The sequence below is a fragment of the Paramormyrops kingsleyae genome, chromosome 4 (assembly GCF_048594095.1).
Source record: "Paramormyrops kingsleyae isolate MSU_618 chromosome 4, PKINGS_0.4, whole genome shotgun sequence".
NCBI lineage: Eukaryota > Metazoa > Chordata > Actinopteri > Osteoglossiformes > Mormyridae > Paramormyrops > Paramormyrops kingsleyae.
Genome location: NC_132800.1, coordinates 10,834,733 through 10,862,600, shown reverse-complemented (window position 1 = coordinate 10,862,600; position 27,868 = coordinate 10,834,733). Strand labels below are relative to the sequence as shown.

The 27,868-nt window shown below is 47.8% G+C and overlaps 1 protein-coding gene across 1 annotated transcript in view; it reads right to left on the bottom strand.

Moving 5' to 3' along the window:
- Positions 1 to 27,868, bottom strand: part of LOC111833628 (ephrin type-B receptor 1) — a 131,039-nt gene that overhangs the window by 27,818 nt on the left and 75,353 nt on the right. The window contains exons 4-6 of the mRNA XM_072710648.1: positions 22,492 to 22,647; positions 13,238 to 13,573; positions 676 to 800 (exon numbers count right to left, since the gene is read on the bottom strand). Of these exons, the coding sequence (XP_072566749.1) occupies positions 676 to 800; positions 13,238 to 13,573; positions 22,492 to 22,647 (617 nt within the window). The remainder of the gene's footprint in view (positions 1 to 675; positions 801 to 13,237; positions 13,574 to 22,491; positions 22,648 to 27,868) is intronic.

Below are 27,868 nucleotides of genomic sequence, written 5' to 3'. Positions count from 1 at the left end.
CAACCCTAATCAGGATTAATTTTATAAGACAGATGCTGAGGTGGTCTCTCAAATCTAGGTTTTGGAGATCAGTGAACATGCAATGGAGGTTATTAGTACTATGAAGAGTTTGTGACAGAGAGGTCATCCCCACCGAAGGCCATGCTGTGGTGCCATTAGCACGTCAAGTTACACACTTGAGCTATTTTCACAAGCATGGTGAACATATCTTTCCCCAGGAAGCCATGGGTGATAAATAAGAAGGTTAAATTTCCCGGGGGGACCCAACCCTTTATGCTCGTCCAGGAAGCAAGCTCAATCAGCATGTCCATGACGATCTCTCCAGGTTAACCAGTTGTGAGCTGTAAACCTCCATAGCAAAAGGTTCACTAGACTTGAACAGAGTGACTGCAATAGAAAACCATCTCATCGTCTAGGCAGCCAAAATGACTGACAGCATCAACACTCGAGGGAGCAGCCACCAATCAATGGAGGTAAATGCTCAGAGACTTCTCTTAGCTTATCTTAGTTTCCCTTAGCTTAGCAGTCTTAGCTTAGCTTAGCTTCTCTTAGCTTGGTAGTCTTAGCTTAGCTTCTCTTAGCTTAGTAGTCTTAACTTAGTTTAGCGTCTCTTTGCAGTAAAGAAAAACAGAATTTGGCTCATCGGGGTATGTCACTGGCATCTTAGCATCTTACCTTCTCCGCATACCGCAGCTCGTAATCCAGGATGATGCCATTGGGCTGCTCAGGCTGTGGCCACGAGATGGTGATGCTGGTCATGGTGGAGCTGACCTGGTGCATGATGGGAATCATGGACGGGGCTGTAGAGACATAGGAAGTGCAGGGTTAGTGTGCAATATCCATTGTAATCTTAAACGGGGAGGCATGAAACTACACCCCTGTCCCCTTTTTACTGCTCCAGCTTCCCTGGATGAGACAGGGGGCACAGTGAGTCGGGTTTGAGGGCAGAGGCTGCAAACAACTTTGCCAGACACCATATCTAAAATGTGTGCTCACACAGGTTTTGGGGATGGAGTTAGACTTCCATTGGGCTGTGTTTTGTTTCCACCTCTGATGCGTAACGGCCAGCATGGCGATGATGAACACCCCCCTCATCACCACCTCCAGCTTGCAGGCTTCTTGACTCCTTCATGCATCGCTGGCTGCCGTTATCAATTACACCGTGCCCCCCAGTTCCTGACACGCATGTACAGAGTCCCCTGGTGCTTTTAAATTGCCTTTCCGGCATTTTTCACCGAGGCGCGGAGGGGTGGGGGGGGGTGCGGTGTCCCACCCCAGCTCTCTCCACAGAAACACTCTCGGATATGCCTGCTCTTATTGAGGCCTGTCGCTTGTTCTGTCCTTCATGACACCTGCAGAGTGTGCAAGTGTCTGCGTGAATGTATTAATCGCCCTGTTAGTGTGTAAGGAGGTACTGGGGTGTGTCAAGACTGCTATTGCTCTGTGTCTGTGTCTGTGTGTGTGTGTGTGTGTGTGTGTGTGTATGTGGTCCAGGCATACCTTCCCTTGTGGGGACCAAATGTCCCCACAACGTGATGAATACCCGTTTTTTTTTTCCTTTTGGGGACCAGTTTCCTGGTCCCCATATGGGAACACTATTTTATAAAAATCTGTGACTGCAATGAAAAAACTAAAAATGCAAGAACTCTTGTACTTTGGTTACTTATGGTTATGGTTATGGTTAGGGCTGGGTGGGGGTTATGGCTGTCATAGTTAGCCCTGGGTGCTCACGTTGTATGCTAGTTTATTATAGCGGGTAGTGTGTGGTTCAGTGGGTTGGAAGGCTGTTACTGTCATCGGAAGGTTGCTGCTTCAAATCCCAGGGTCACCGGAGTGATGTTAGTGTTGAGCCCTTGAGAAAGCACCTTAATGGCTCCAGGGACTGTTTTACCTTCGATAAAAATGTCTGATAGATAATACATTGTAGTGTTAATTATTATCCTAACTTCACATGGACACACAGGTTTTGGTTTCCAAAGCAGCCATTAGATTTGCCGGTGATTCTACTTGTTTTTCACCCCCCCCCCCCCAGTTTCATGCAACAGGGTGGCAGTGCTGAAAATGGCCCTCCCTTCGTTATACGCATGTCCCAACATTGCCCAGCCTGTCCCCCAAGTCCTGCGCTTGTGAGTGGTACAACTGAATGCTTTTATCTTTCCTGTCCCCTGTACAACACACTGGCCAACCACATACAATATTTACCCCCCCCCCCCTCAGCTTTTCTCAAATGATTCAATTCCTTCCGTGAGGCTTTTTCTACCCTGTGCTGTTGTTCCTGAAGCATTATGCTTAAAACTCCTCAAAAATGTTTCAAATTGGGATTCCTTGGGCGTCCACATCCAAGCCCGATCAAAAAACCAGGTCCTGAAGGCGAAGAGGCCACGCCCATCGGTGTGAATCTAGCCCCACCCCCTAGGTGTCCCTGCAGCAGTTTACCCGGGCAACTGCCACTCAAGTCTTTCATCTCAGACCTAAATGTCCCTACAGATAATTGCAGTGAGCACAGCCGCCGCATACAAGTGTGTGCGTGCGCGTGTGTTTGTGTGCACGCGCGTGTGTGTACCAACATAATTAAGGTGCAACATTAGACTTAATTACAGCCTCGGCTACAGGTGCAGGAGCGGCGGAGCGAATCCAGATCGTAGCGTCTCTCCCTCTTACTACGTACCTTAACGGTCAAAAAGGTAATGAGGGCACAATCGGGGAGGAGAATGGGGTGATCGAGAAGGGGGGAGGGATCTGACTGTAACCCGTAAACAGACCCACACAAGAAAACAATTAATGGTAATCTCCTCTTAGACGAGCTCAACCCTCTATTAGTTGTTAGCTTTCTGGTTAATCAGTGACGGGCGGCTGCCCATTTTAAGGTGGTCAACCCACTGTTGATGTCTGGTGTTTCCACCTTAAAAGATTCTGTGTCAGACCATTAAACTATTTGCCACCAGGGGGTGCAATACAGGCTCAGCGCTCCGATTGGCCGCACTGTGGCTTCTCCCTTAATGAGCCAGCTGACACTCCGGCTGCCCCCACCTCCCCCTACCCTCACGCTGCTGCCCCCACCTCCCCCTACCCTCACGCTGCATGAAAGCAGGCCGTGGTCATGGGGGGGTGGCGGGTTTAAGCATGAGTGAGTGGTTGGACTGGGGTGAGGTGGCAGAGGAGGTGTTTTCCACTGGTTACGTTAACGTCCTACAGGCGAGTGACTTGCTATGCGCCCACACACACACACACACACACACACACGCTGCTTTCTGCACACGTGGCGTGGGGTTGGATGCCAGCTCCACTCAGAAATGCACACACAGGCAGACACACACAGTCAGACACACAGACAGACACACACACACACAGTCAGACACACAGACAGTCAGACAGACACACACACAGACAGTCAGACACTCAGACAGACACACACACAGACAGACACACAGTCAGATACACAGACAGACAGACACACAGTCAGACACACAGTCAGACACACAGACACACACACAGTCAGACACACAGACAGACAAACACACAGTCAGACACACAGACACACACACAGTCAGACACACAGACAGACACACACACAGTCAGACACACAGATACACAGACAGACACACACACAGTCAGAAACACAGTCAGACACACAGACAGACACACACACACACAGTCAGACACACAGACAGTCAGACAGACACACACACACACAGTCAGACACTCAGACAGACACACACACACACAGACAGACACACACACAGTCAGACACACAGACAGACACACAGTCAGACACACAGACAGACACACAGTCAGACACACAGACAGACAGACACACAGTCAGACACACAGACACACACACAGTCAGACACACAGACACACACACAGTCAGACACACAGACAGTCAGACACTCAGACAGACACACACACAGACAGACACACAGTCAGAAACACAGACAGACAGACACACAGTCAGACACACAGACACACACACAGTCAGACACACAGACAGACACACAGACAGACAGACACACAGTCAGACACACAGTCAGACACACAAACACACACACACACAGACACACAGACAGACACACACACAGTCAGACACACAGATACACAGACAGACACACACACTGTCAGAAACACAGTCAGACACACAGACAGACACACACACAGTCAGACACACAGTCAGACACACACAGATACACGGACAGACACACACACAGTCAGACACACACACAGACACCTGCAGTCCGGTCCTCCCACCCCTCATACTGCAATCTGACATTGCGGCTAAGTTCCCCCACGCGGTGTTCTTCAGCTGAGAGAGAACGCAGTGGGGAACCAAACACCCAAAATGAGAGCAGAGCTGGAGGCCTGGTCCCTGACCCTTCCACTGCACCTTAACTTCTCCGCTAAAGTCAGCTGAGATAGCTTGGTGTGGCTGCGGTCAGCTGACCAGGCATCACATGAAGGAAGGGTGTGGTCTCACGCACACACACACACACGCACACACACACACACGCACACACACGCACACACACACACACACACACACAAAGAAACGTGCACCTGCACGCTCACACACACGAAGAAGCACAGTAACAGAGGAAACGTAAATGAGCAGACGGGTAAACATAACGCACAGAAAGGCATGCAAATGGAGAAAAACACACACAGGTTGGAGATTATATCTTTGTGGGGACTCCATTTCCATGGGGAAAACTCTAATCCCAATATGATGACCTTAACCCTACCCAGCCCTAACCTTACCCATAAGTTAACAAACAAAATACAAGATTTTTGGCATTTTTACTTTTTTGATTGCATTCACAGATCTTTGTGGGCACCTGTAAAATGGTCCCTACAACGTCAAAGAAACAGGTTTTTATTACATTGGTAATAAAAACCTTATTTTACATTTGGTAAAAAAAATTATTACATTTGGTAAGACAAGGGGCCCTAAAAAATGTGGAAAATAACTGGATTGGTCTGGACTGGGGGGCCCAATTTGATATGCTTTCAAGGGGCCCAAATTCTTTAGCAACACCCTACAAACACACACATACACACACACACACACACGTTCACACACAGTCCGTGGTATTTCAGAAATGGCAGGACTTTAAACTGAAGCTTTATTATTAATAAGCACAGAAGCACATCCATAAAAATGTCCAAAAAAAACCAGAAAGTAAATGCCATTAACAAAATAAACACAGCGCACTGCAATCCACAGTAAAACAGCAAAGCGGCATATAAGCTAAGAGCCAGTCTATTTACATCTCTGGCTTAACCCGAACCCCCCTCTGTCAGCCCCCCCCCCAAGCCCCAGCTGGCCCCTTTTACACTCCAGCTCTGTAAACGGAGCCAGCTGGCACGTCATTAGCTTGGGCGGTAGATACTGACACGCTGTAAACCTTCACTGGCAGACAAATTCACTAACACAAACTGCAGCTAGGGGGCGCCTCTTTTTCATGGACGGCGGACACATCCATGCCGCCTGTTTCTCAGAGTGGAATCCATCCCACAAACGTGCTCCCAAGAAGTGTCCCATTTGTCCTGTCATACTGGGTGCTCATCGCCCTCGCCAGCTTCCATGGGATGCATTCTGAACGGGGCCAATTAGGGCCAATACCTGCACGGCCAGCGGTGCGCGATCGCATGTTTCCAACAGGTCTGGGGAAATGGATAAAAGACAGGATAGCAAGGGGGACAAACTCCTTCATGTCCAAAGTAGAGGTTGGAAACTGATAAGATCAGCTTCTTCGCTGCAGCTCTCAAAGGTCATTCTCTGTTGCATCTCCTACCTCCTCTCTATTCCCACTGGCGATTACCCATGTCTCCTACCCTACCTTGGCCCAGGATCCGAGGTGCACCGGGGAAATACGGCACAGCGTTGGTCAGACCAGGCGAAATCGAAGCAGGAATAATGCAAGTAATATTATATATGTGTAATATTAGATTTCCTGGGGACCTGTCTGGGGACCTGTCCATGTTACCTGTCCATGTTACCTGTCCATGTTACCTGTCCCTAAAACTGGTGTCTTGCTGCTTGGTCTCCCAGGCCTATGAGGATGCGTTGTTCATTTATCCGACTGAGTCGATCAGGGGACTCGTTACTTTTTGAGACGACCCACCCCACAGTACCCCCCCCCCACCCGACTGCTGACACAGATGAAATGTTCATACAGATGACCAGCAACTAAGAATACAGCAGCCCCCTATTCCCACCGGGAGCTGTGTGGATTATGATTTCTTGGCTGGTCTTGGGGCAGATTCCAATTCGTTAGACAGCTTCCAACACACCTGCTGCTAACGGACGCTGTGTGATGGATCGGACACAAAGAACTCGGAGATGCTCCACAGAATCTCTTAGGACCCCACCCAGTGCACCTTCAGATTTTAGGCAAGGTGAAAAACATTCAAGTTTTTAATACACGCTACATGATCTACCGGCTTATCAGTTCACCAATTCCGCCTTATTTTCACTGTCTAATGGCCTCAAAACACGAAAATACCCAGCATTCCCGGCTTCACATTAGCATTAGCCTGAACGGGCACCTTCTCAGGCACCTGTTCACACCAACGCAAGAGGGTTCCATCAAAACACAGAGCAGCACCTCTTTGTCCTCGGCCAAGGACCGCCCCCCCATCCCCACCCTCATCAATATTAATGAGCTCACAGCACGATTGGCAGCTGCAATCGCATATTGATGGGCCTCTGAATCGGAACCAAACAATTAGCAGGCACACCGATCGTGAATATTCATAGACACCTGCCTTCGACAGAACTCTTCAGTGCATTATTTTGCTAATGGAAAGTATATTTTTTCCTCCTCTCAAATGGATGCTAAGTAGCTACGTGTGCAACTGTCTGTAAGAACTTCCAGATCTTTTACAAAATAAACCGTTTAGCCACTTGCTAACTTTGGAGCCACAGACAAACACAGGATGAAGCATTTCCACAGAAGAGTTCTTGGCTAGAACCACAGTTGGCCTAAATCGTTCTGAGAATGTCTTACGATTTTGGCAGGATCGTACTTCCCATGATCCCCCTGTTTGTAAACAGTCTCAGTTGGCTTAAATGATGTGTTTGAGTTTGACCGTTGACCAATCAAGGGTCACCATCCTGCTCCTGCTCAGAAAATAGCAGCAGCGTTAGAAGATTGGGGGGAGGTGGGTCCTAGGGTGTTTGCCAAGGAGGAATTGCAGTTCAGTTAGACACCAGCAATGGTTCAGAATGCCAGACAGCTGGCTGTTTTTGCAGGAGGGGCCAAAATGGGTCCCCAGGAGAACTTCATCTATGCACAGGTCAGCCACAGGTGGGTGTGGGTACTGGCCCCACCCTGCCCACACGACATATGCTAATTAACATGCTGTCAGCTCACGTTAATATATATGACATCCAACCTTCTAGTGAAGGACTGTCAAACCCAATCCCACATCCTGGGATTAATTTATCCCATTAGTAGTTAATCATCTGCACTAATTATACCGACGCATTTCCCCAGAATATGGTCCTGAAATATTTCCTGAAAACAACACGCTTTATCATCTTCAGAAAAAGAAAAAAAAATGATAGCGTATCCGTGACTTTTTTAAAAATGACAGCATTAAGAGAGACGGGCTCTGGCAGAGGGGGGGTGGCTGACTGGCCTCATTCCGGACGACGACGATGATAATTCTGTCCATCATTTATCTTTACTGGAGATTCAGAGTCCACCCAACACAGTGTTCAGAAGGTTCTCCAGCTCCGGCGAGAGGTCAGACTCGGCCTGGGGTCTCTCCCCGGGCTATTTGAGACGGGCAGAATAGGAGAGTCAAGAGTCCTCTTCCTCCATCACCCTCCCTCTAGTCCAGCACATCTGTGGTCCTCTATGTATTCAGATCCCCGTCTCCACCTTAAGACAACAGCCATTCGATGCGGCAAACCCCTACAATGAAACTGCCCATCGGGCAAGGTGTGGATTGGTGGCAATTATCTGGCTACAATGGTGCCCCTCCTCCATATAAACCAAGATGGCGGGGGGGGGGCACCTCATCACCTGTCGGACTGTTAATGATGGGAATAGGCACTGGTTCTAGATCCATCTGTCAAGGGGGCACTTAGTCTGTCAAACGGGACACTTTCGTTTAGGCTATTAGCTGTGCCTGACAATCGGAGATATTTACCGTCTCCTCCTTCGGCAGCTGGAGAGTCAATGCGGCAACCTGACAGGGCAATAAGGACACATGGCGGCAGAATGCTCCATTGCAAAGCTACTCCACACATCTACAAATATCACGGCGTCCAGTGCCTGGCACCGGCAAGGAAAGTCCTGGCACATTGATGTACAACTGTACATCAAGGGTCCATAACACTGGGATACGAAAGACCAATCTCAGTTAAGAGGCAGATGGTGTTGTGGTTAAAGACTGATCTCCCTGTTTGTAACATTGTATGAAGCACTTGCATTATAAAAAATACCTAGTACAAAATTAAAATCTTTAAGATGTTGCTCCAGATACGAGCATCTGTTCAAAAGCTAAATAGCTTAGCGACTGAGGCACAAATACAGCTGTTTGTATCTCACTTCCTGTTTTGGGCTAATGAAAACATACCGCAGATACATCCCCGCGATAGACATTGACACATGACCATTACAATTAAGCAAGGTTGACAACCCTTCACCCAGACTAATTTGACGCTATAAAATATGCCTCCACAATCATTTATGTTATCGCTCCCCTTGCTCAACATGTCACTTATCTCGAACCTCTCAGTGTCTCACTGAGCCAAAACAGAGGCCGTGGTCGTCATGTAAATTGTGATGTTCAGCATCTATCCCAGAAGTGTGTGTTTTAAGAATTCCAAAAGTGAAGCAATTCTTGGCTTTGCAGATTAATGTGCTATTCGTTCCAAGTCAGCAGGAGATGTGGTCCAGAAAAAGTAGAAACTGGATTAAAAAATTGTTGTTTACATGCATAGAATAGGGGGGATTAGTCACACTTTACTGGAGACAGAAAAGCATTTAACTCATGACATTGTTCATTTAAATGCTAGAAAATCCTGTCTTCTGAGTTAAATCCTGTTCGTACATTTAAAATTCTTATTTGTATTACTTGTTTATTTCAAATGGCTGGTTTTGATTTGAATTTTCAGCAAGGGTGCGTCTTTATCATGAATCACACATTACTTCACATTGAATAGACACAAAGAACTGCCGATTTCTTACACTGAAGAAACACAGAAAGAATAAACAATTATGTGAGGCCAGGATCGGTGTATTGGCAAGAAGCAAACTGTTTATCATGGAGGAAGTAAGAACTCAACAAAGGGAAGGAAGCTGACCACCAGAGAACAGGAAGTGGGTAAACACAAAGCTGCTCACTACAGAAAAGGAAGCTGACCACCAGAGAACAGGAAGTGGGTAAACACAAAGCTGCTCACTACAGAAAAGGAAGCTGACCACCAGAGAACAGGAAGTGGGTAAACACAAAGCTGCTCACTACAGAAAAGGAAGCTGACCACCAGAGAACAGGAAGTGGGTAAACACAAAGCTGCTCACTACAGAAAAGGAAGCTGACCACCAGAGAACAGGAAGTGTGTAAACACAAAGCTGCTCACTACAGAAAAGGAAGCTGACCACCAGAGAACAGGAAGTGTGTAAACAAAAAGCTGCTCACTACAGAAAAGGAAGCTGCCTATCAAACAACAGGAAGCAGTTCCCCCAGTTTAGTGAAGCCTTAGCTACAGAACAGGAAGCTGTGCACTGGAGAACAGGAAGTGTCTCCATAAAAAAAAAATGGGAAGCTGCTTACCAATTAACAGGAAGCAGTTCCCCAAAAAAAATGTGAATGACACTACAGAAAGTAGGAAGCTCTTGGATACAATAACAAAACCATCCATCTTCTGAACCCACTTGTCCTTCTTCAGAGCACAAGGCAGGGAACAACCCAGGATGGAGCACCAACCCATCACAGGGTATACTCACCATGTACAGTTGGGCAACTCTAATTAACCTTCGCATGGTTTTGGATGGTGAGGGGGGGCAGGGGAACCAGAGCACCTGGAGAAATCCCCATGATGACATGCAAACACCAAACACTTAGAGCCATGTCAGAGACTCAAACCCTGCTCCCAAAGGTGTGAGACAACAGTGCTGACCACTGTACAGCCATGCCACCTTCAGAACAAAGCCGGTAACAAAAAATAGGAGACTTCTCATTAGTGGGAACACACACACACACTCGCATGTTGGTGTACCTATCTAAACAGTGACCATCCATTCATTCCTTTGGGAAAAACCCTAATCCCAATCACGACACCCTTAACCTCTACCCATCCCTAACCTTAACCGTAAGTAACCAACACAAATGCAAGACTTTTGGCATTTTTACTTTTTTGATTGCATTCACATATTTTTATAAAACTGAGGTTATCCAAATGAGGACCTCAAAAGATGTCCCCAAAAGTAGGGAAATTTCAGGGTTTACTATACTTTGGGGACAATTTGGTCCTCAAATGTGATGTATGCAAACCCACACACACACACACACTTTTGGGAAGGAAAACAGGAGCTTATAGAGGATCTTATAGATCTCCAGCTTCCCTGCCAGGATTTCTCGGCTACAGTGAGCGCCATGCCTGACCTTTGCCTTCTCGCTAGTACTGCTGTTTCCTGGTGGTGGGTGGTGGAGGTAAACGGCCCAGTGCCGATTTCCCACTCAATCCAAGCTGGCAGATCGGCATCACACAAAATGCCCTCCGACTACCGGGCATATATATAAAATGTGAGGCTGCACCATTCGGGGGCTCATGAATGCATATTAAAGTGAGTGGCAGTCCTGTTCTCCCAGACTTGGAGTGGGAGGGGACAGATCCGGACAAGGGCGCTTTTGAAATGCAGGAATTCTGCCCCCTGGCAGTTTAAGCTTGCAGGTTAGTGCTTCACACAGGGGTAATAGCATTGTCATCACATTCGATTTATGGGGTCTCCTTAGCCTGTCTTTTTCACATTTTACCCCAGTCTCCTTGGGCTGGGACCCATTCCCATGTTGCCATTTTTTTCCCCAAAAGACAACAGGCGCTTTGTTTGAACCCAGCTCTCCTGTGTCCCAGAACCCAACCCGACCCTGTCGATGTAGAGAGGAGTGTTTTTATACTGTACTGTGTACTGGAGGGGCCCAGTGTGAAACAGTATTCCTATAACTACCTTCCTATAACATCCTCATGAAACAGTGTATATGCTTATTTACTGCGATACAAGTAACTTGCCCCCATCTCAGTGTTGCCTTTAGACCACATCCGGCATCCCAAACGTGGATGAAGTGTAAAAATAGCCAGTGTCCTGGTACAAGCTCTATTCCAGTAGTGTCCCCCTCTGGTTCCTTGGGCCAGCCTGTACTATTGGGACACACATCTAAGATCAATCGTGGGGTGGGGGCAAGGCATGCATCCTGGCTATCTGGGGATCAGTAGAACAGATAGAAACAGCTAGAGATCCACAAAGATATCCACACAGATAACTGGACTTCTTACTAAGAACACTGTGTGATTGGTCTCTACTTCTGTCCTCCATCAGCTGAACCCCCCCAGCCCCCCAACCCCCTGTTCTATTCTGAGACTGCCTTCAGCACCCAGAAGATAAGTCCTCTACTAAAAGCCCAAAGACAAAGCATTTGTAAGTAAGAGTACGGCCAACCCAGTCGTTTCCATCACCCTCGTTGTCATAATCCTTCTCATTTTCACTGTCCTCAGCACTTTACTTCAGGCCTTGAAACTACAACCTGTCTGTCGCAGCTCCAATTCCTCCATGGTGAGGGGTGGCTGTGGCCTTCTGGAAACACACAGGGGGGCTTGAAGGTGAAGGTGGCCACATGATGGGCTTTGCTAACTGCTGTGTAGCGTACAGGAAGTGAGCTACACCTTCAGCTAAGCTACACTAGGAAATAAGCTGTACCTGGAAGTGAGCTACACCAGGAAATAAGCTGTACCTGGAAGTGAGCTACACTAGGAAATAAGCTGTACCTGGAAGTGAGCTACACTAGGAAATAAGCTGTACCTGGAAGTGAGCTACACCAAGAAGTGGGCCTTGGGTGAATCTCAATACCAAAAATGCAAAGACCGTACTTGTGGTCTTGGCAAGACCGGTCTTGCAAACTTACCTTCCAAGAACGATCTCGAATTAACAAACTCCAATTAAGGTAATTTCGATTAAGGTTGTACAGTTATGGTTTGCACCTTCTTCCTCCGCCATTGCAACAGCACGCAAAGCATCATGGGATTGTTCTCATTTGGCAAGGATGCACCCAATGCATCCTTGATATTTGGGGTGGAGCAAAACTAACATCCAGGGATTTTTACCATCCTTTATTCTCATGATCTTAGTATTGGACCTGGTCTTGGGCAATAGAAGATTATGTAAAATGGGTACACGAGAACACGTACGGCAAAGTACAGGCAAGTATGCATATTGAGATTCAGCCCTACACTAGGAAGTGAGGTACACTGGGAAGTGAGCTACACTAGGAAGTGACCTACACCAGGAAGTGAGCTAAACCAGGAAGTGACTTACACCAGGAAGTGAGCTAAACCAGGAAGTGACTTACACCAGGAAGTGAGCTAAAGCAGGAAGTGACTTACACCAGGGAGTGAGCTAAAGCAGGAAGTGACTTACACCAAGAAGTGAGCTAAAGCAGGAAGTGAGGTTCTGGAGGCGGAGCAGTGAGAAAAGACTCCTTTCAGGGCTCATGTGATGCTGCTTCCCTCAGTGACTGGACTCGGAGTATCACAAACCCTCTTGACTCCATCATTCTTTAGTGAAGTGAAAGATGCTCGTCTTCAGTCCTGCTTGGATCCTCAACACGTAGTCATTGTTGAACTTTTACAGTGTTCTATGACACTACTCATTCACACATAAAAGATTTATTCCTGGAAGACCCGAATAGCAATATTTAAGCAGGCATGTTATCAAAGGCAATGTGTTTATATAATTACTGCAGAGATAGAGTCAAAGGTCAGGACAGTTAACAGTTTACATTAATCTGCTGGTTTTATTTGACTGGGTGGGTGGGCAGAGTGTAAAAGATTTACTAAAGGGTGTTATGAAAAGGAGTTTTATTGATATGTGAGAATGATATGTGGAAATTAAAGAGGCTTGTATAACAGTAAGGACTGTGTGAGAAATGCTGATTGGTTACAGGCAGTGCATCAGGTGACTGATGCATTGTGGGTAGTGTATTTGTCTGTGAGTGTTCTGAAGGGGCTACTGACCGGCTTGGTTGGTGGTAATGTTGACGGTGACGTGCTGGGCAGGGTAAGGGCTCTTGCTGGTCACGCCGTTGACAGCTTGGATCTCAAACATGTAGGGCGTGTGAGCCCACAGGTTGCTGATGAACACGCGCGTGTCACTGAGGCCCAGCTGCCGCGGCACGAACTCCACATTGTCGTCGCATGGCGAGCACGCCCGCCGGTCAGAGCGGCACTTGCGGCACAGCACGTTGTAGACCACGTCCTCGCGGGCCCCCGTCTCTCGCGGCGGGTTCCACTCCAGGACCACCGAGGTCTCATTCACAACGGAGATGACGTTCCGAGGACCAGAGGGAACACCTGCGATTGGAAGACACAGTGACAAGCTTTGTCAATGTCTCCAGTGTCATAAAAATCACGAACCTCCCAGTATGGCGTCCAAATTAGGTCGGTGAGGAGCAGAAATCACGTGATCACAAAGGCGGACTTTTATATCTTTCTGAAAACGTTCTGAAAATGTTCCGACGTCCTCCAAGTGCCTTTAAATTGGCTCTATAGTCTTCAGAATCACTGTTAACCAACCACTGCCCCTCCACCTCCCATAATCCACTGGGGCGTCCCGCGAGCTCCTGTCAATCTTTAATCAGTCAGGGAGTCGTAGGCATAGCATTGACTCCACCCCATGGTGTGTGACTGACAGGTCATAATTACCGGCGGCGCATTGTTGAGGGTCGCAGCACAATTAGCATTGCATTTCCCGATGTTAAGCAATTTGTCTTTAGGTACGTATAGATATTTATATATAGATGTGCACAAGCACACACATGTAAGTACTTGAGCATAGATATAGGAGATTAGCCCAGACACAGAAGTCATAACAACACTCTGCGGTAATTACAGTTTGAGGCAAATTGCGCAACTTTTCTGTAGCATGACTGCTTGAGTTCTATTTTGAGAAAAGATACAGCTGAAACTATTTTAAAAACTTGGAAGAGCTTGGCTTTATGTGACGCCATCCATCCCCCACCAGAGCGGCCCTGAGCTGAAGGCACTTTTACAGAAACAGCATCGTCAACTAATTTTATCAGTAAAGGTTGAAGGCCTGGGGGTGGCTACAGAATTCTTCTAGAAGGAGAGCAGCAATTGGGTTTGGCTGCAGTCTTACAGGGCCTCACTGTGCAGGTGGCCAGATGGATTTTAGTTCAAATCCCAGTCATGGTCAGGGCGGTGGGGCATCTCACATATCCATGCCAGCAGGGGGTGCTGTTTTCTACAAACCGGGTGATATCCGTGCCATTATCTGCACAGCCAATTGTCAGACGAGGTTTTATGGATGTGAATCAGTCACTAATTGCTGTTGTCTGTCGGCTTGCGACTGACTCATTCCCTAAAAACCCACACTGTGGCTTTAGACCAGCCGCTCCTCCACAGATGTGTAAGGCCTCCGTTATTAATCGGCATACAAGCACCTACTGCGTGCCTGAGTTAAATAAGGATGCCAGGCCATGAACAGCAGGATGCCATGTGGGTCGGGGGGTTCTATGCACTCGCAGCTCCCTCGCAATCACTTTGCCAGTGTCAATTAATTGTTTATGTCTCCCACTGCACACTGCGTGCTGTACTGCTCACTGTAATGCTATTTTGCACACTGTCTTTATATAGGAGACATTTACATTTATTTATTTTAATTCTATTTATCCTTTGTTTTTATCATCCCCTCCCACCATTATTGGTTAATTATATGTACCTGTGTGTATTGCAGATAAATCCTTGAATCTTGACGCTCCTCAGATTCACCCAGAAGCTTGCGCAGGCCTTGCCAAAGGCGTAGATTTGGGTATGGACAGCAGGGACTGTTCCTACCGATATGGTCGGAGCGCCGTGCGTGTTTAGGGGGTCGGGGGATTCGGGGCTGATTTTGTCCCTACGAATGTTGAAACCAAACCCTCACCCGTGGGCCTTTACTCCGGAATAATATACCCACTTGTCTATTTACCCACTTTATAGGCCGGGGGGGGTCCCCGGATGGCATATTCTAAAGCAAGAACTTGGTGAATGTTATTAACTCGCTAAAGCTCGAACCCTGACAGCAGGGTTCCCCAGTTCTAGCCAAAGAGTCTCCCTGTTCAGACACACCCACTAAAGCTGGCAATTAGCTGGTGAGCTTAATAAGGTGTGTCTGCAATCTGTGTTGCAGATTGGCCCTCCAGGATTGGACCTCGGAAAGCCTGCCCTAGAGTCTCCTGTGAGATGCTGACACGCCGGGTGTGATCTCACTGGGGGGCCCCCTTCCTGAAGACCCGACACCCACCAGGAGCTCATGCTCGAGTGTGGAGACTGAAAACTTCAAATTCCTGAAACATTTATACTCTCGTTCTCTGAAGCATGGCAGGGTCTTATGCAGTATCTTCATGTAACCTCTTCGAAATTGTGGTTGCCCTGGAAACATCTGCCTTTAACTGCTTCCTCTGTGCTGTCATTTAACCCTGGTTTGACATTATGGGATGTTGAACTGGAAGCATCCTGGCAGGTTACTGAAGTACTGGGGGCATACTGAAGTTGCCCCAGCTTGCAGTACATTTGCCTAAACACTAGGGGGTGGTCTTCCCCCTCATGTTAAATTCTGGAGGGGGGAGATTTGAGCAGATCCATTCAGATGGGGTCAAACACAAGAGCCGGCCAGTTTATTTCTTTACTGGTGGGGGGGGGGGGTACTTTCATTGCCCACTTCCAGTCAAAGTGGACAATTTTTTTCTTGTGAGCTCAGATGGAGAACTGCACCTTTAAGCTGGAGCCTGTGTCCTCGCTTGAATGGCTGCGCATTGTATAGCCTGACAGGGGGTTGGTGTATTGCCATCCCCCACCCCCCCACCCAAGTCAGAGAGCTCAGATTCTGAAGTTAACAAGCGTGCTTCTGCAGGCCTGGGATAGGGGCGGTGTGTGTGAGGGTGGGATAACGCACCGTGAGGGGGGGGGGATGGCGGGGGTGGGGGGGATTAGGTCCAGGAAGGCAATTACTCTGGCTTATGTTTGCTTACAAGAGCATTACTGAGGAGCTGTTCTCTTAGCTGTCTAATCTGGGGGCTGGGGGGCTGCTGGCCGGACAGACGGACTGAGGAGCTCCAGGGAGCAGGAATGTCTCCCTCCTGTTCCATCTACTGCCATCTTTTCAGACGCATCAAAGCAAATAAAGACAGGGGGGGGGGGTGTGCAAACGAGAAAGTGGGAACGAGACTGCAGATGACGGAAGCAACCTTCTGGATCATTCCGTAAGACGGTGTTTTGCCGTCTTGTGTTTGAAAGGGGGGGGTAGGCTTGCAGTGTGAGATGTGACACGGGACGGGTGGTTTATGCAAGCATATCACGCCCCCCCCACCCCACAAGTGCCCCGTGCTGTGCTGATGAGCTCCGTGCCGCCCCCTGGGGAACTGGGGAGGTAGAAACATGGGTGGGGGGGGCAGCCACCCGTTCTCCTGGCAGATTAATCAGCCCAGAGACTCTGCCTGACTTCCGGGCAATTAGCACCATTGTCTGACGGCTCTGCCTGGGGAGACACACGGGTGGGTATGGAGGGGCGGGGGGAGGGGGGGGGGGGGGGGGGGGGCTTATTGAGCCACTGTGATTGAAGTGCTGACGGTTGGGGTGCTGAGAGTGCTGCGTGAGGTAGGAGGGCAAGGGTGAGGAGGGGGTGAGGTCACTGGTGGGTGGGGGGGCAGGGGGGGTGCAGAAACCATGGAAGACCTGGGGGGTGGCAGATGGGGGACAGGTGTCGGGCATGGGGGGGGCACTGCAAACCCAGCTGAGAAATATGAAGAAGCTGTGAAGGGGGTGGGGGTGAAGATGGAGGGTGGGGCGGATGGGGCGTGGGGGGAGGGGGTCATTCTGGCACTGCTGTCCTGCTGACAGAACGAGAGGCCTGTCGATCCATCAGCCCCCTAATCGGGAGAGAGAGCAGCTGCCCCACGTCACAGAAATCTCTGGATTGCGCCTGACGTGCCTTCGTCGGGCCGACAGCCCCATGAATGAATAATCGGACAGCGGAAGGCTTTCATATTTCACACCCCCCCCCCCAACATCTCCGGCAAGGCTGTATGGTCATCAGTCAAGGCCGGAAAGCCTCGTTAAAACAGCTTCCTGAAAGGTGCTACCTAACGTAAACAATCCTGAGCCAGCCGCCCCGCCCCCCGTCCATAACACCTCCGGCCTCCAGCACGGACTGATTACGCTTGCCAGAATGAACCGTCTTGTCCTACAAGAGGCTGAATGATCGGGAGAATCGAGGAACAAAGAATACGCACCAGTGGCCAATAGCAGGTGAGAAACCTAGATGATCCAATCAGCCAATCAGACGGAGAGACAGTCGCGGAGGCAGGATGACTCTAACACTGCTGGTTGTGATGTGGACAGCCAGTCCACAGTCTGTACCTCCTGGTATTTCTGCTAAAAATATGATACCTCCCAACTTGGACCTTGTGATGGCACCATTACAGTCAATGTGACAAATACGTTTACAGTTTGGACCTTCTGATAACAGTGTTTCAACCATGGGTTTGACATAGACTGTCTAAATCTGAGGGTTTGAGGCCTATACAGAGAATGTTTTGTTGTTTCCCTGTCGGGAAAGTCCAACATTGTACCAGCACCCACAAGGAAAGAACTAGCAAGTGGGTGCTTCTTCATCTTGGCCTGGAATAACCCCCCCTAGAACTCCAGGCCCAGTGGTGGCCCCTCCTTTCTCCTGCTAATCCTGCTAACTGAGAAGTTTCTGACAGCTGGACACTCTTGATGCACCTATATGGGGCGCCAGCTGTCTCCCAAGCTGAGAGAGACCCAGGGGCAAGGGAATAATGATGGCTGCAATTCCACTGTGGGCCCAGGCTCCCAGTGGGACAGCAGGCCTTGTGTCCCTTCTGCCATAAAGTCCCGGGGCCATTTTTCTGCAAACTTCCACCCAATCACATCCAAGGAAACCAAAGCACGATTCTAAACATGACGAAATGCTGAGTAACTTCAGCACTTTTTGGGCTGTAAATGTTCTCATCGCAGAAAAGCGTCAGTAATCCCGATCTAGTCGACACAGGGTGCCTCAATCGTGTCGTGTTGTACCTTTCAGTCAGGTCTTAAACTAGGATGTTTCAGTAAAATTGTTAGCATCCAGAGAAGAGCAAATCAAAGACAAACACCTGAAAATTATGGACCAGCTACCTTGTTTAAAGGATCTACAGTCAACAAACGTCAACAGAATGTGGTCATTCAAGTGTAGGCAAGGTCAATGGAGGAGCATCTGGCTACTCCAGGGAGGAAGGCCAGCCCTACTGGCCACTTGGTAGGTAAACGGCACAGTCAGGACCCTGAGATGCCCTCCAGCATCCCTCGTTTGCTGAGCAAAAGTTTATGCATTTTTGATTAACTTGAATTTCCTGCCTTCCCGTTTAAGATGTGAGACGTGGGCCTCAGGGGATGACCATTCGGATGGAAGAATCCAGAAGAAAAGGTCACACTGCTTTCCGGAGCCTGTCCGCGTGGAGGAGGGGTGAGGGGGGGACAGGCATTCAACCCACTGTAGTATCTCTAATCAGAGTATCTTAGCAATGCTTCCCTCACAGACCAGCGGTTCCTTCCTGTGCTGGGAACTTTTCGGAGTGGTGGGGGCTGCACCGAGCCAGGTGACCATAACGGTTCCTGTATCCATATACCCAGTGGTGTATTTCTTTTCAAACCGTACCTCACTCAGCCGGAATGAAGAAACCTCAGTAATCAATCCCATAAGCTTCTCCTGAACTTCCCTGAGTCACGTGATTGTGCCTTACAGAATCCCACAGACAGCATCCTCTCAGATTTCTTTTACATTAGTAACTTCCCTGCTTTTTATAAATATATTTTTCTAAAAAGCATCACCAATTAGTCTAAATCTGTACAGGAATGTAGATTAGAGGTTCTCGTAAGCTTTTGGAGATCGTTTCATATGACCACCTTTGTAGTGTCTGATCAGACAAGGAAGGGAATCTTCTAGATAAGCAGATGCCATAATTCTCCAGTCTGTGGAATATATCGACTGTCTCCGCCATCGTGCTGTAATCTTCCAGATGAGTAATTTGAGAAACACCCGTAATCAGCGAGTGTCACAGTCCTGCCTTTTTAGATGCCGATCACAATGGCAGGAGCAGTGTACCTTGCTGTAAAGTGAGCCTGAAGCTCTCTCCAGATCTCCTCACTGTGATTTGGTAACAAGTCCCCGATGGCATATCCTTCTGGAGTGAATGCAAACCGGTCCCAGAGGACCCAGGTAGCACCCATTCATAAATTAATCCAAGAAACTGCCTCATTTGCAGTTATTCGTGAATGGGTGTCGTCTTTTATTTTTTTCATTGCGCTTCTTCGTTTTCAGGTCACCTACATGGCATGCCCCACTTCTGCAGGTCTCCTGGGCGTGGAGTAATGTGGAGCAGTAACTGAAGTTCTTGATAGGGCTTGTTAAATCGTATATTATTCCTGACCCACTTTGGTTCTACAGGCTGAAGAAAAGGGAGAGAGGCTAGAACCTTAACATTGACCCGAGAACATACTGATGGAGACAGAAGGGATGAATGCATGAAGGCAGACCACCTGCTCATAGTGTGTTTACTTTGTCAGTTTGCTTCATAAATCAGAAGGACAGGCCAACTACTACCAAGACCCAGAAATGGATCGAGATTTCAGTGGCAGAGACCAGAAACTCGCAATGTCCAGCGGGTCGATGTCCTGCTAGTTGTGATTTCTTTGTGGAACTGCCTTAGTAGCTATCCAGCTGCCACTTGGTGAAAAGAAGTAAATCACAAAGTAGGACAATCTCGATTGCCCAGTCTGAGAAAGTTCTGAGGGATGAGCGGTCAAGAGATTTATGGGGCTCCAAGACTCTCACGGCCGCATGGAATGCTGGATTCTCGCAGCCTCTGCTCAGCTTTTTGAAAGAAGTTGTATCATTAGCAATCTGTCTGCCTATCGGGTACCAACAAAATGCTTATGCAAAGGATCACCATAAAACACAATTACAACCTCACAACACCGTCGACTCAATGAGCCTTGACGGTAAACAACTGCATTCAAACAACTAACCAAAATGAACAACTGCTAAATTGCACATAATACCTTCTGTTAGCTAGCCAGGTAAAACACTTAAAGCTCAATTTACCTATGCAGGGGAAGTTGTCTCTTGTTCCAACTGGCATAGATGTCCAAATTAGCAATTGATTGCATTTTCAACTCAGGCAACTGGTGGGAACTGAGACTAACTTGTGAAGAATGCTTAATATTTGTAGATGTCAATTAAATACTAGAGATTCTGATTTTTTGTGAGGGCAGCCAAAATCAGTGCTTGGGCAGACACAGAATGAGACCTAACACTGTACCGTACGGACTCTGGGGTACACATCGCTCTGTTTCAGCGGAGATCTTCATTACTTAAGGTTAACTAATCTGTCCTGCCATAATCCTCGGGGGGCTGTGTGTGGCTCAGTGGGTTAGGGCAATGTGGCTGGGCTTGGGAGGTTGTTGGTTCAAATCTCAGTGTCGGCTGAACGATGTCATCACTGGGCCCCTACTGCTCCAGGGACTGAGTGACCCTGCTTTCTCCATCAAAAGATAAAAGTGTCACTTTGAATGAAGAGTACCTGCTAAATAAATAAATAAATTGTCCTAACCAGTATTTCAATAAGCTGTATTTTTTTCTTTAAAAGTGAATAAAAGCAGAAAGTAATGAAAGATAACAGCCAGCACTGCTCTCCCATGTTTTGTTTATGTGCATATCCCGCATCAACAAACAATGTTAAATTTAGGCATTTGAATAATTCATGAGCCACTAATTGTTTCTAGCTCCCAAACAATTAAGTAACTGAATGATTGATTAATCTTAATTAGGCTGAATACTAACTTTCTCTGTTTTGTTCGAGGGATACATATGACCCGGGGCAAGTCAGGGGAGCATATTTAACTTTTTTAAACAGCACAGCGAGGCATAGGTATGAGATCTATATCAGTATTTAGCGACAGCCTAATCAAGTCGATTCAATTACCAGTTTCCACGGAAACAGAGCAGCAATTTACTACGTGTTCCCCGGCAGAGGAGTAGCTAGAAATTCTGGGCCCCCTGACAAAATGTCACGTTGCCCTCCCCCAGGTTTAAATATAATTTTACACATTCAAGGGCCACTGTGAAGTGTTGGCCCCCCTGAATCTGCCAGGGTATCCGTGCTCCTACTGCAGCCTTGGTTCCAAGACCACAATCGTAATCTACCGCAGTAAACAAGATACGTCCATACGATAGACTGTAGCATTTGAACAATCATATTAATGCTGACAATGATACTGATACGAAATACAGTATATCAATAACAGCAATACACTTGGGGTGATGATACAAGCTACCCTACATCCCACTCCCAAGTAATTTAGCTGGACATAGTTAACACACTAACCTTAAAATAGCCCAGACCATCTACATCATCAGCTCTGTTGATCTGTTGATCACTGACAGGCAAACCCGTACCGCTGACAGTTTGTTTGGCTCAGAAACTCTGCTCTGGACGTGGAATCAAACTTTCATCGCTGTGTTGCTATAGCTCACGGTCTTTCTGATTCTTTCCCACGTGACTGTTTTGAATCTGTGAGTGTGAGATCCAGGAATTCACCCGGACAATGACGTTAAAACATTCACCACAGATGTCTGTTTTAAAGGGCAGCGGAGGCAGAGGCGGAAAATTCAGGTTCAGAAAGTACAAATCCTTGCCAAGGTTTTGTTTCAACCAACCAGTTGAGTACTCTGTGACTGTGACTCTTTATACTCAACTGGCTGCTTGTAACAAAATTTGAACTTTCTGAAGCTGAACTTTCCACTACTGAGGGGTCTTACCCACAACGGGCCGGTGTGTGTGCAGGTTTTTGGGATAACCTTTAGGTCAGCTGTTCAAACCCAGGTGTGAGGACTCTTTAGCCCAAGGGCGAAGATTTGGGTATGGACGGTAGAGACATGTTCTTACCAATATTGTAATTGTACTGTGTGTGTTTAAAGGGGTGGGGGTTCGAGGCTGATTTGGTCCTTCTCAATGTTGAAACCAAACCTGCTTCAGCTGATCAATCCTCTAATTAGTAATCTAATTGCCTGCATACCCAGTGGCCCTTCCTGGAGAAGATTGACCATCACCGCTTTAGGGGGTTTTAATCAAACCTAATGGCCTCCTAGCCCTTGATGCCAAAGTCCTCCTCTTTCGAGACGAAATGGGTCCCACTTGAGTGACACTTACTGGTGCAGGAAGCTTCCGGAGGATCCGTGTCACTGCGGTAGTAGCCGTTGCGGCAGGCACAGATGGTGGCAGCCTCCACAGACGACCGGCTGTTGGGGGGACACTGCTGGCACAGTCCTGCCCCCTGGCTGGATTTGAAGGTACCGGGAGGGCAAGCTGGTGGAAAGCAGGGACAAAGGAACAGGAGGGTCGTTAGAGAGGAATGTATGTGGAGCAGCTAGCAAAACTTGCTCTCCCAGTAACACAGACTGACCAATCAATGAGATGCGTAGAGCAGAAACCGACCAATAAGAACTCCCGTTGAAACTAGGCCACCAATTATCCTATGCACAGCAATCTAACTGCCACGCAGCCACAACCTGTGTCATGCCTTCCCATCCCCACCATTGTGAAGCATACTTGGGTGGAAAAAAAAAACAGCCGAGACAGGCGTTTCTTCCCGCCATTTTTAAAGGCGCTCTAATGCATGATCCATCATGTGGTAACACACAGCGGAGCTGTCACTTGCTGCAGGAAGAGGAATCTGTACATCCCAGGAGTTAATCAACCCCACCCCCCCTCGCTGTTTGGAAATGCGGGCGCAGAAAACGGACACAATTTAATCGGGTATGGGAGGAAGGAATATTTTTTGATGTATTTTAATTCAACTGAAAGAAGATCAGATCTGAATCGTGCACTGAAATCAAGGATTTCCTGTTGCCACTAAATAGCTGTGGGATAACCGAGTGTAAACAATATTCAGATGCGAGAATAAAGGAGAGATTATGCTTTTTTTCAGTATTTTCAGGCCCATATTTAAAGACACGCTCCTTTGTCTCAGTTTCTTGACAACAAATTGCCGACATCAGTGGCTGCCTGGTGAGCATGCGAATTAAAGATGATCCTCTTCACAGTTTTCACGCCCTTAGATCCAAGAAGCATCTGGCCACCCCCCGGAGATCCCAGGCCTCCGACAGCCGACAGATACACACGGATGAACAGGGAGAAGATCTGACTTTGGAATTGAATGAGCTGAAATTGTGGCTGTCTTTCTTGGCATGGTTAGGTGCTACGGAGCTATAGGAGATATCGGCTTCGTTTGTGTGAACTGGCTGAGGAATTAAAGCATTAAACATTCCGTATGCCCCCCCCTCCCCCCCCCCCCGTGCCCCTAGCATTGAGGGGTGGGTTAATGAAATGATTAATTACTTCCCCATTGGCTAATGCCCGATCATTCATACTCTCATCAAACTTCACCTTTTTTCGTGTCACTTCCTGGATGTTAGCTAAAATAGGTTTATGTGGTTTGAAACATGCGGCCCCGAGTTGCTCCTGACAGGACCCAATTGGACAATCAACCCCCCGACATACACACACACATATGAACACCAAGCAGTACCTCCCCTTGGGATCACCTGGGGCCCCTTATCTACATGAATTTGTAAAAAAAACTGGCACAGACATGCTCATACGAAAATGATTGCTTGGGAAACGCATTTGCCTAATCCCCTGGCAGAACAGCTCCGGTACGGTTCAGAGACTCTCCGTGAAATTGCCTCCCTCTCCCTCTCCAGAAGAAAAATGGGGGAAAATATTTGAGTGCTGCACACAAGGCCTGATGCTCAGACATTTTGCAATATTTATTTGTAGGTACCTTCCCAATAAGCCATTCAGATAGTTCCTTAAACAGCACCCCACCTAGAGGGCATAACCTGCCCTGCATTGTAATACAAAACATGGAGCAAGTTACAGACGAGTCAGAACAAGTGCAAAAGTCATTCTTTCTTTCATTTAATTGATTTAATTATTAATCTAAGCTGTAGCGGCAATTAGGACGCAGACAGTATTGATTCTGTCTGAGTGAATCCATCATTGCTGACGACAAATCAGAAAAATAAGTTTGCAAAGTTGAAATTGGCTTCCTAGAGCTTTGATTTATTTTCTTCCATCTTTGTCTGTATTAATTCTTAGATTAATAGTTGTGTTTTTCTTGTTTTCTTAATTAATCTCTATGTTTGCAAGATAACTCTGTAAATGAATCCCCTGGAGACCTAGACTGGCATGGTGCTATTCTATTTCCTGCCAGGTTTTTAATAAGGGAAAACACACTCTGTCTGACTTGCAGAATACTTAGGATGCAGGGAGATGTGGACACGCAAGCAGATTTCTCTTCTGGTTTGCGAGCCCGCCTTCTGGGCCAAGTCTGCTCAAAGTAAGGTGTCCCTCTACCCAGCATCCTCTCCCTGCTGACAGCAGATGGAGACGCAACTCTCACAAGACCACAACCCCAGCAAGAAGCACCCCAGGGACTCTGCGGGGAGAAACTGCCAGAATGTTTAGATGTAGATGACGTGAGATGGGTTAAACCCCTTCCCTGCCTTAAAATAGAGTGCTCCGTTTAAAAATTAATGCCATGAGAGGATATAATGCAAGGAGGATGGCCCCGAGCAAAGATTAATGCTTTTGCCTGGAGAAGAATGAATCTCCTGTTAGTGTAGCGGCGAAGTGACCAAACTGACAAGCAGAGGGCAGCAGGCAGACAATACGAGGCCCTGTTTAGGCAGTGAAGAAGATGCGACTGCATAAAAGAGCAAAGGGATCAACGCCACGCAATCATGCAGCATTCCTTCCATTTACATCCATATATATCCGCTCATCTACAGAAAAATCATCCCTGAATGCGGAGGCCATTTTCATGATGACGACTGAGGGTCGGGGGGGGGGACTCCGTCTGATCATCCAGGGCCTGTGTCAGAACTTAGGACAGAAAAGCCTGCTCCTGGGGACAAATCCTGACTGGTATTTGGGGAACAGAGGGGGGGATGCTGTCATGGCAACCAAGTCACCCCCCCCCCCCCTCCATATGAGGGTCACACTCAGCTTGTGGTTTTGAGCTGCTAAATATTTTGTGTCTGAGACTTGCAGTGTTTGTTTTACTTGTTTTACCGGCACCGTCCTTGTTACAGCCTACAGGTCAGCAACGCCGGATGGGGCAGGGCTGCGGGGGGGGGGGGGGGGGGGGGGAAGCTGCCCATGCAGAGAGAAAATGGAACCAATTAGAAGGAGAAAGAACCATCAAATAACACAACAAGGATACTCTTGCCACACAGAGATGCTCAGCCTGCCGGCCTCTCAATACGGGGCCTTTGAGAAGTATGTTTCGTAGTATGTTCCCGTCAGGGGTTAGGATGAACAACCGGAGCCTTCAACATGCCGAAAGGCATTTCCATCAACCGCCTGCCCCCGAAGCCTTGAGGGGAAAGAGAGTCCAGCTCCCGTACGGCAAGTGGGTGCGACGAGACAATCTCCGGGTGGCGATAGAAGACCTCTGAGCCGTCTGTCTGAGGGGAGGGGGGGTGCTTCTCAACAGCGGAACGCAGCAGAATATGATAGCGTGCGGGCAACTAATGCTCCCAAACCCACAGCTGATTTCCAAGCACACCTGCACACCTCGCTCTAAATCCCAGGCGTGATGCTCAAATTGCCTTGAATGGCACGCAGCAGGAAAGAAAGGAATACACGCGGAAGAGTGCATATGCCTGGGAAACGATGGCTTCATTCCTGTGCCTGTTTGTATGGAGATGACAGACATTCAGAGGGCCGGCTTATGGGAGACAATGAGTTGGGGGGGTCATAGCTGGGCATGGTGCTGATTTATCTGACCTCGCTGGACAGGTGTGGAGTGTATGGGGCGGGGGGGGGGGGTCCTGGGATTTGGAAGCCCAACAATGTAGGGATATCAGCCTGCATCCGCTATCTTTGTTCTCTGGGCGGTGGGTGTATTTAACCACAGGGTCTGTTTTTTGAGGGTACAAGAGATAGTGGGGATGTATTTAATTGTGACGCCAAGTTTGTGCTCATTTTCTGAGGTGGGGGGACATATATAACCGTGACACCCATGTGAGCTTTGTCTTCTGATCTGCATGTGAGCAAGAGAAGGCTGGGGAATGCTTAAGTATTTAAGCATATTCTGATGGTAGAGTGCATTCCAGACAAACATCATATTCGCGTGAATCAGTCAATGTTTGGCTTCTGCCACAAATTAATCATGTCCAGCTCTGCAACCACGGTCGGGCAAAACAAGAATAATTGGGAGCAGAACCAGTACAGTTGTGGATATGAACCTGAATTCAAACAGAACACTTTGAGAGTAGTCAAGGACACAGTATACCAAGAAATCAAAAGTTAAATTTGTGCATGTAAGGTGGAGCAAAAAGGCATATTAAATGCCACTGAATTAGAGTAACAGGGGAACAAAAAGCTGAGTCCTGCATGAATGAGCATGTCCATTTTCCATTTTGGATCATATTCTTCACCAGCTCAATTAGGGGTTAGCCAACCATCGGCAAAACGCTCACACAACTTACCAAAAGGACTTACCAAAGGACCTCCAGAAGGACAGTGTCACCCCCAGGGAGTCATGGCGACGCAATTATCATTTACATTTCTCCATGAAGTGGACACGGGTACATGAATTTACAAACCAACTGGAACATCTGAGGTCACATGTCTGGGACACCGGAGATAATTCATTTGTTACCCCCATCCAACACAGGTCGGTGGGAGGTATATGTCCTGCTTAAGGGATTCACTTTTGTTTGATTCACTTTTGTTTGATTCACTTTTATTTGATTCTGAAAACTCCAAGTCTGTGGAGAGTTGGTAACAACACCTCAGTGTCAACAAAACCCATCCATTTCAATCCAGCCAAAACAGCTGACCAGGGACTGTGACTGTGCTCTCTTCAGCTCGTCTGTGAGGAACATTCCAGATGCTGACCAGCCGCCTAAGGTACCCATTTGGATTCTTCATACAGGAGGATGTTTTTCATCCTTTCCCCCATAGTAGATGGCACATAGCTTAATGGCGAAGATCCCAGCAGGGGGGACCAATAGGGTGCCTCTGTTCTCCGTAAGCCCCACTTCCTGTACAGGAATTCTAGACATTCTGGAACTGCATATATATTTAATCAAATAAGGTAGTAATTCTTAAGGAGGTTAATTCAGTACGGACTGTTTTGCTGATTTGTTTAGTATTGTATACTTCCGGTGTGTGTAATGAGGAATGCTGAACTGGTAAATATTGTGAAGTATGGTAAACAGGCACTTAGCTGAGAGTATTCCTCTATGTGTGTGTGTGTGTTTGTGTGTGTGTGTGTTTGTGTGTGTTTGTACCAGTGTGTGTGTGTGTGTGATAGAGAGCGATTAGGTCAGAAAGACTGCTGGTGGAACATGATGGAGTGTAAAGGTCAGCCTGGAGACTCCCTCGATCCGTAATGCACACTCACACACTCACACACACACAGGTTTCAGGATGATCCTTGTGTGGTCTTTCCTTGATCTCCCTGTCAAAAGATACTTCCTCATATGAAGCGGATTAGGAAGGGGCGGGGGGCATC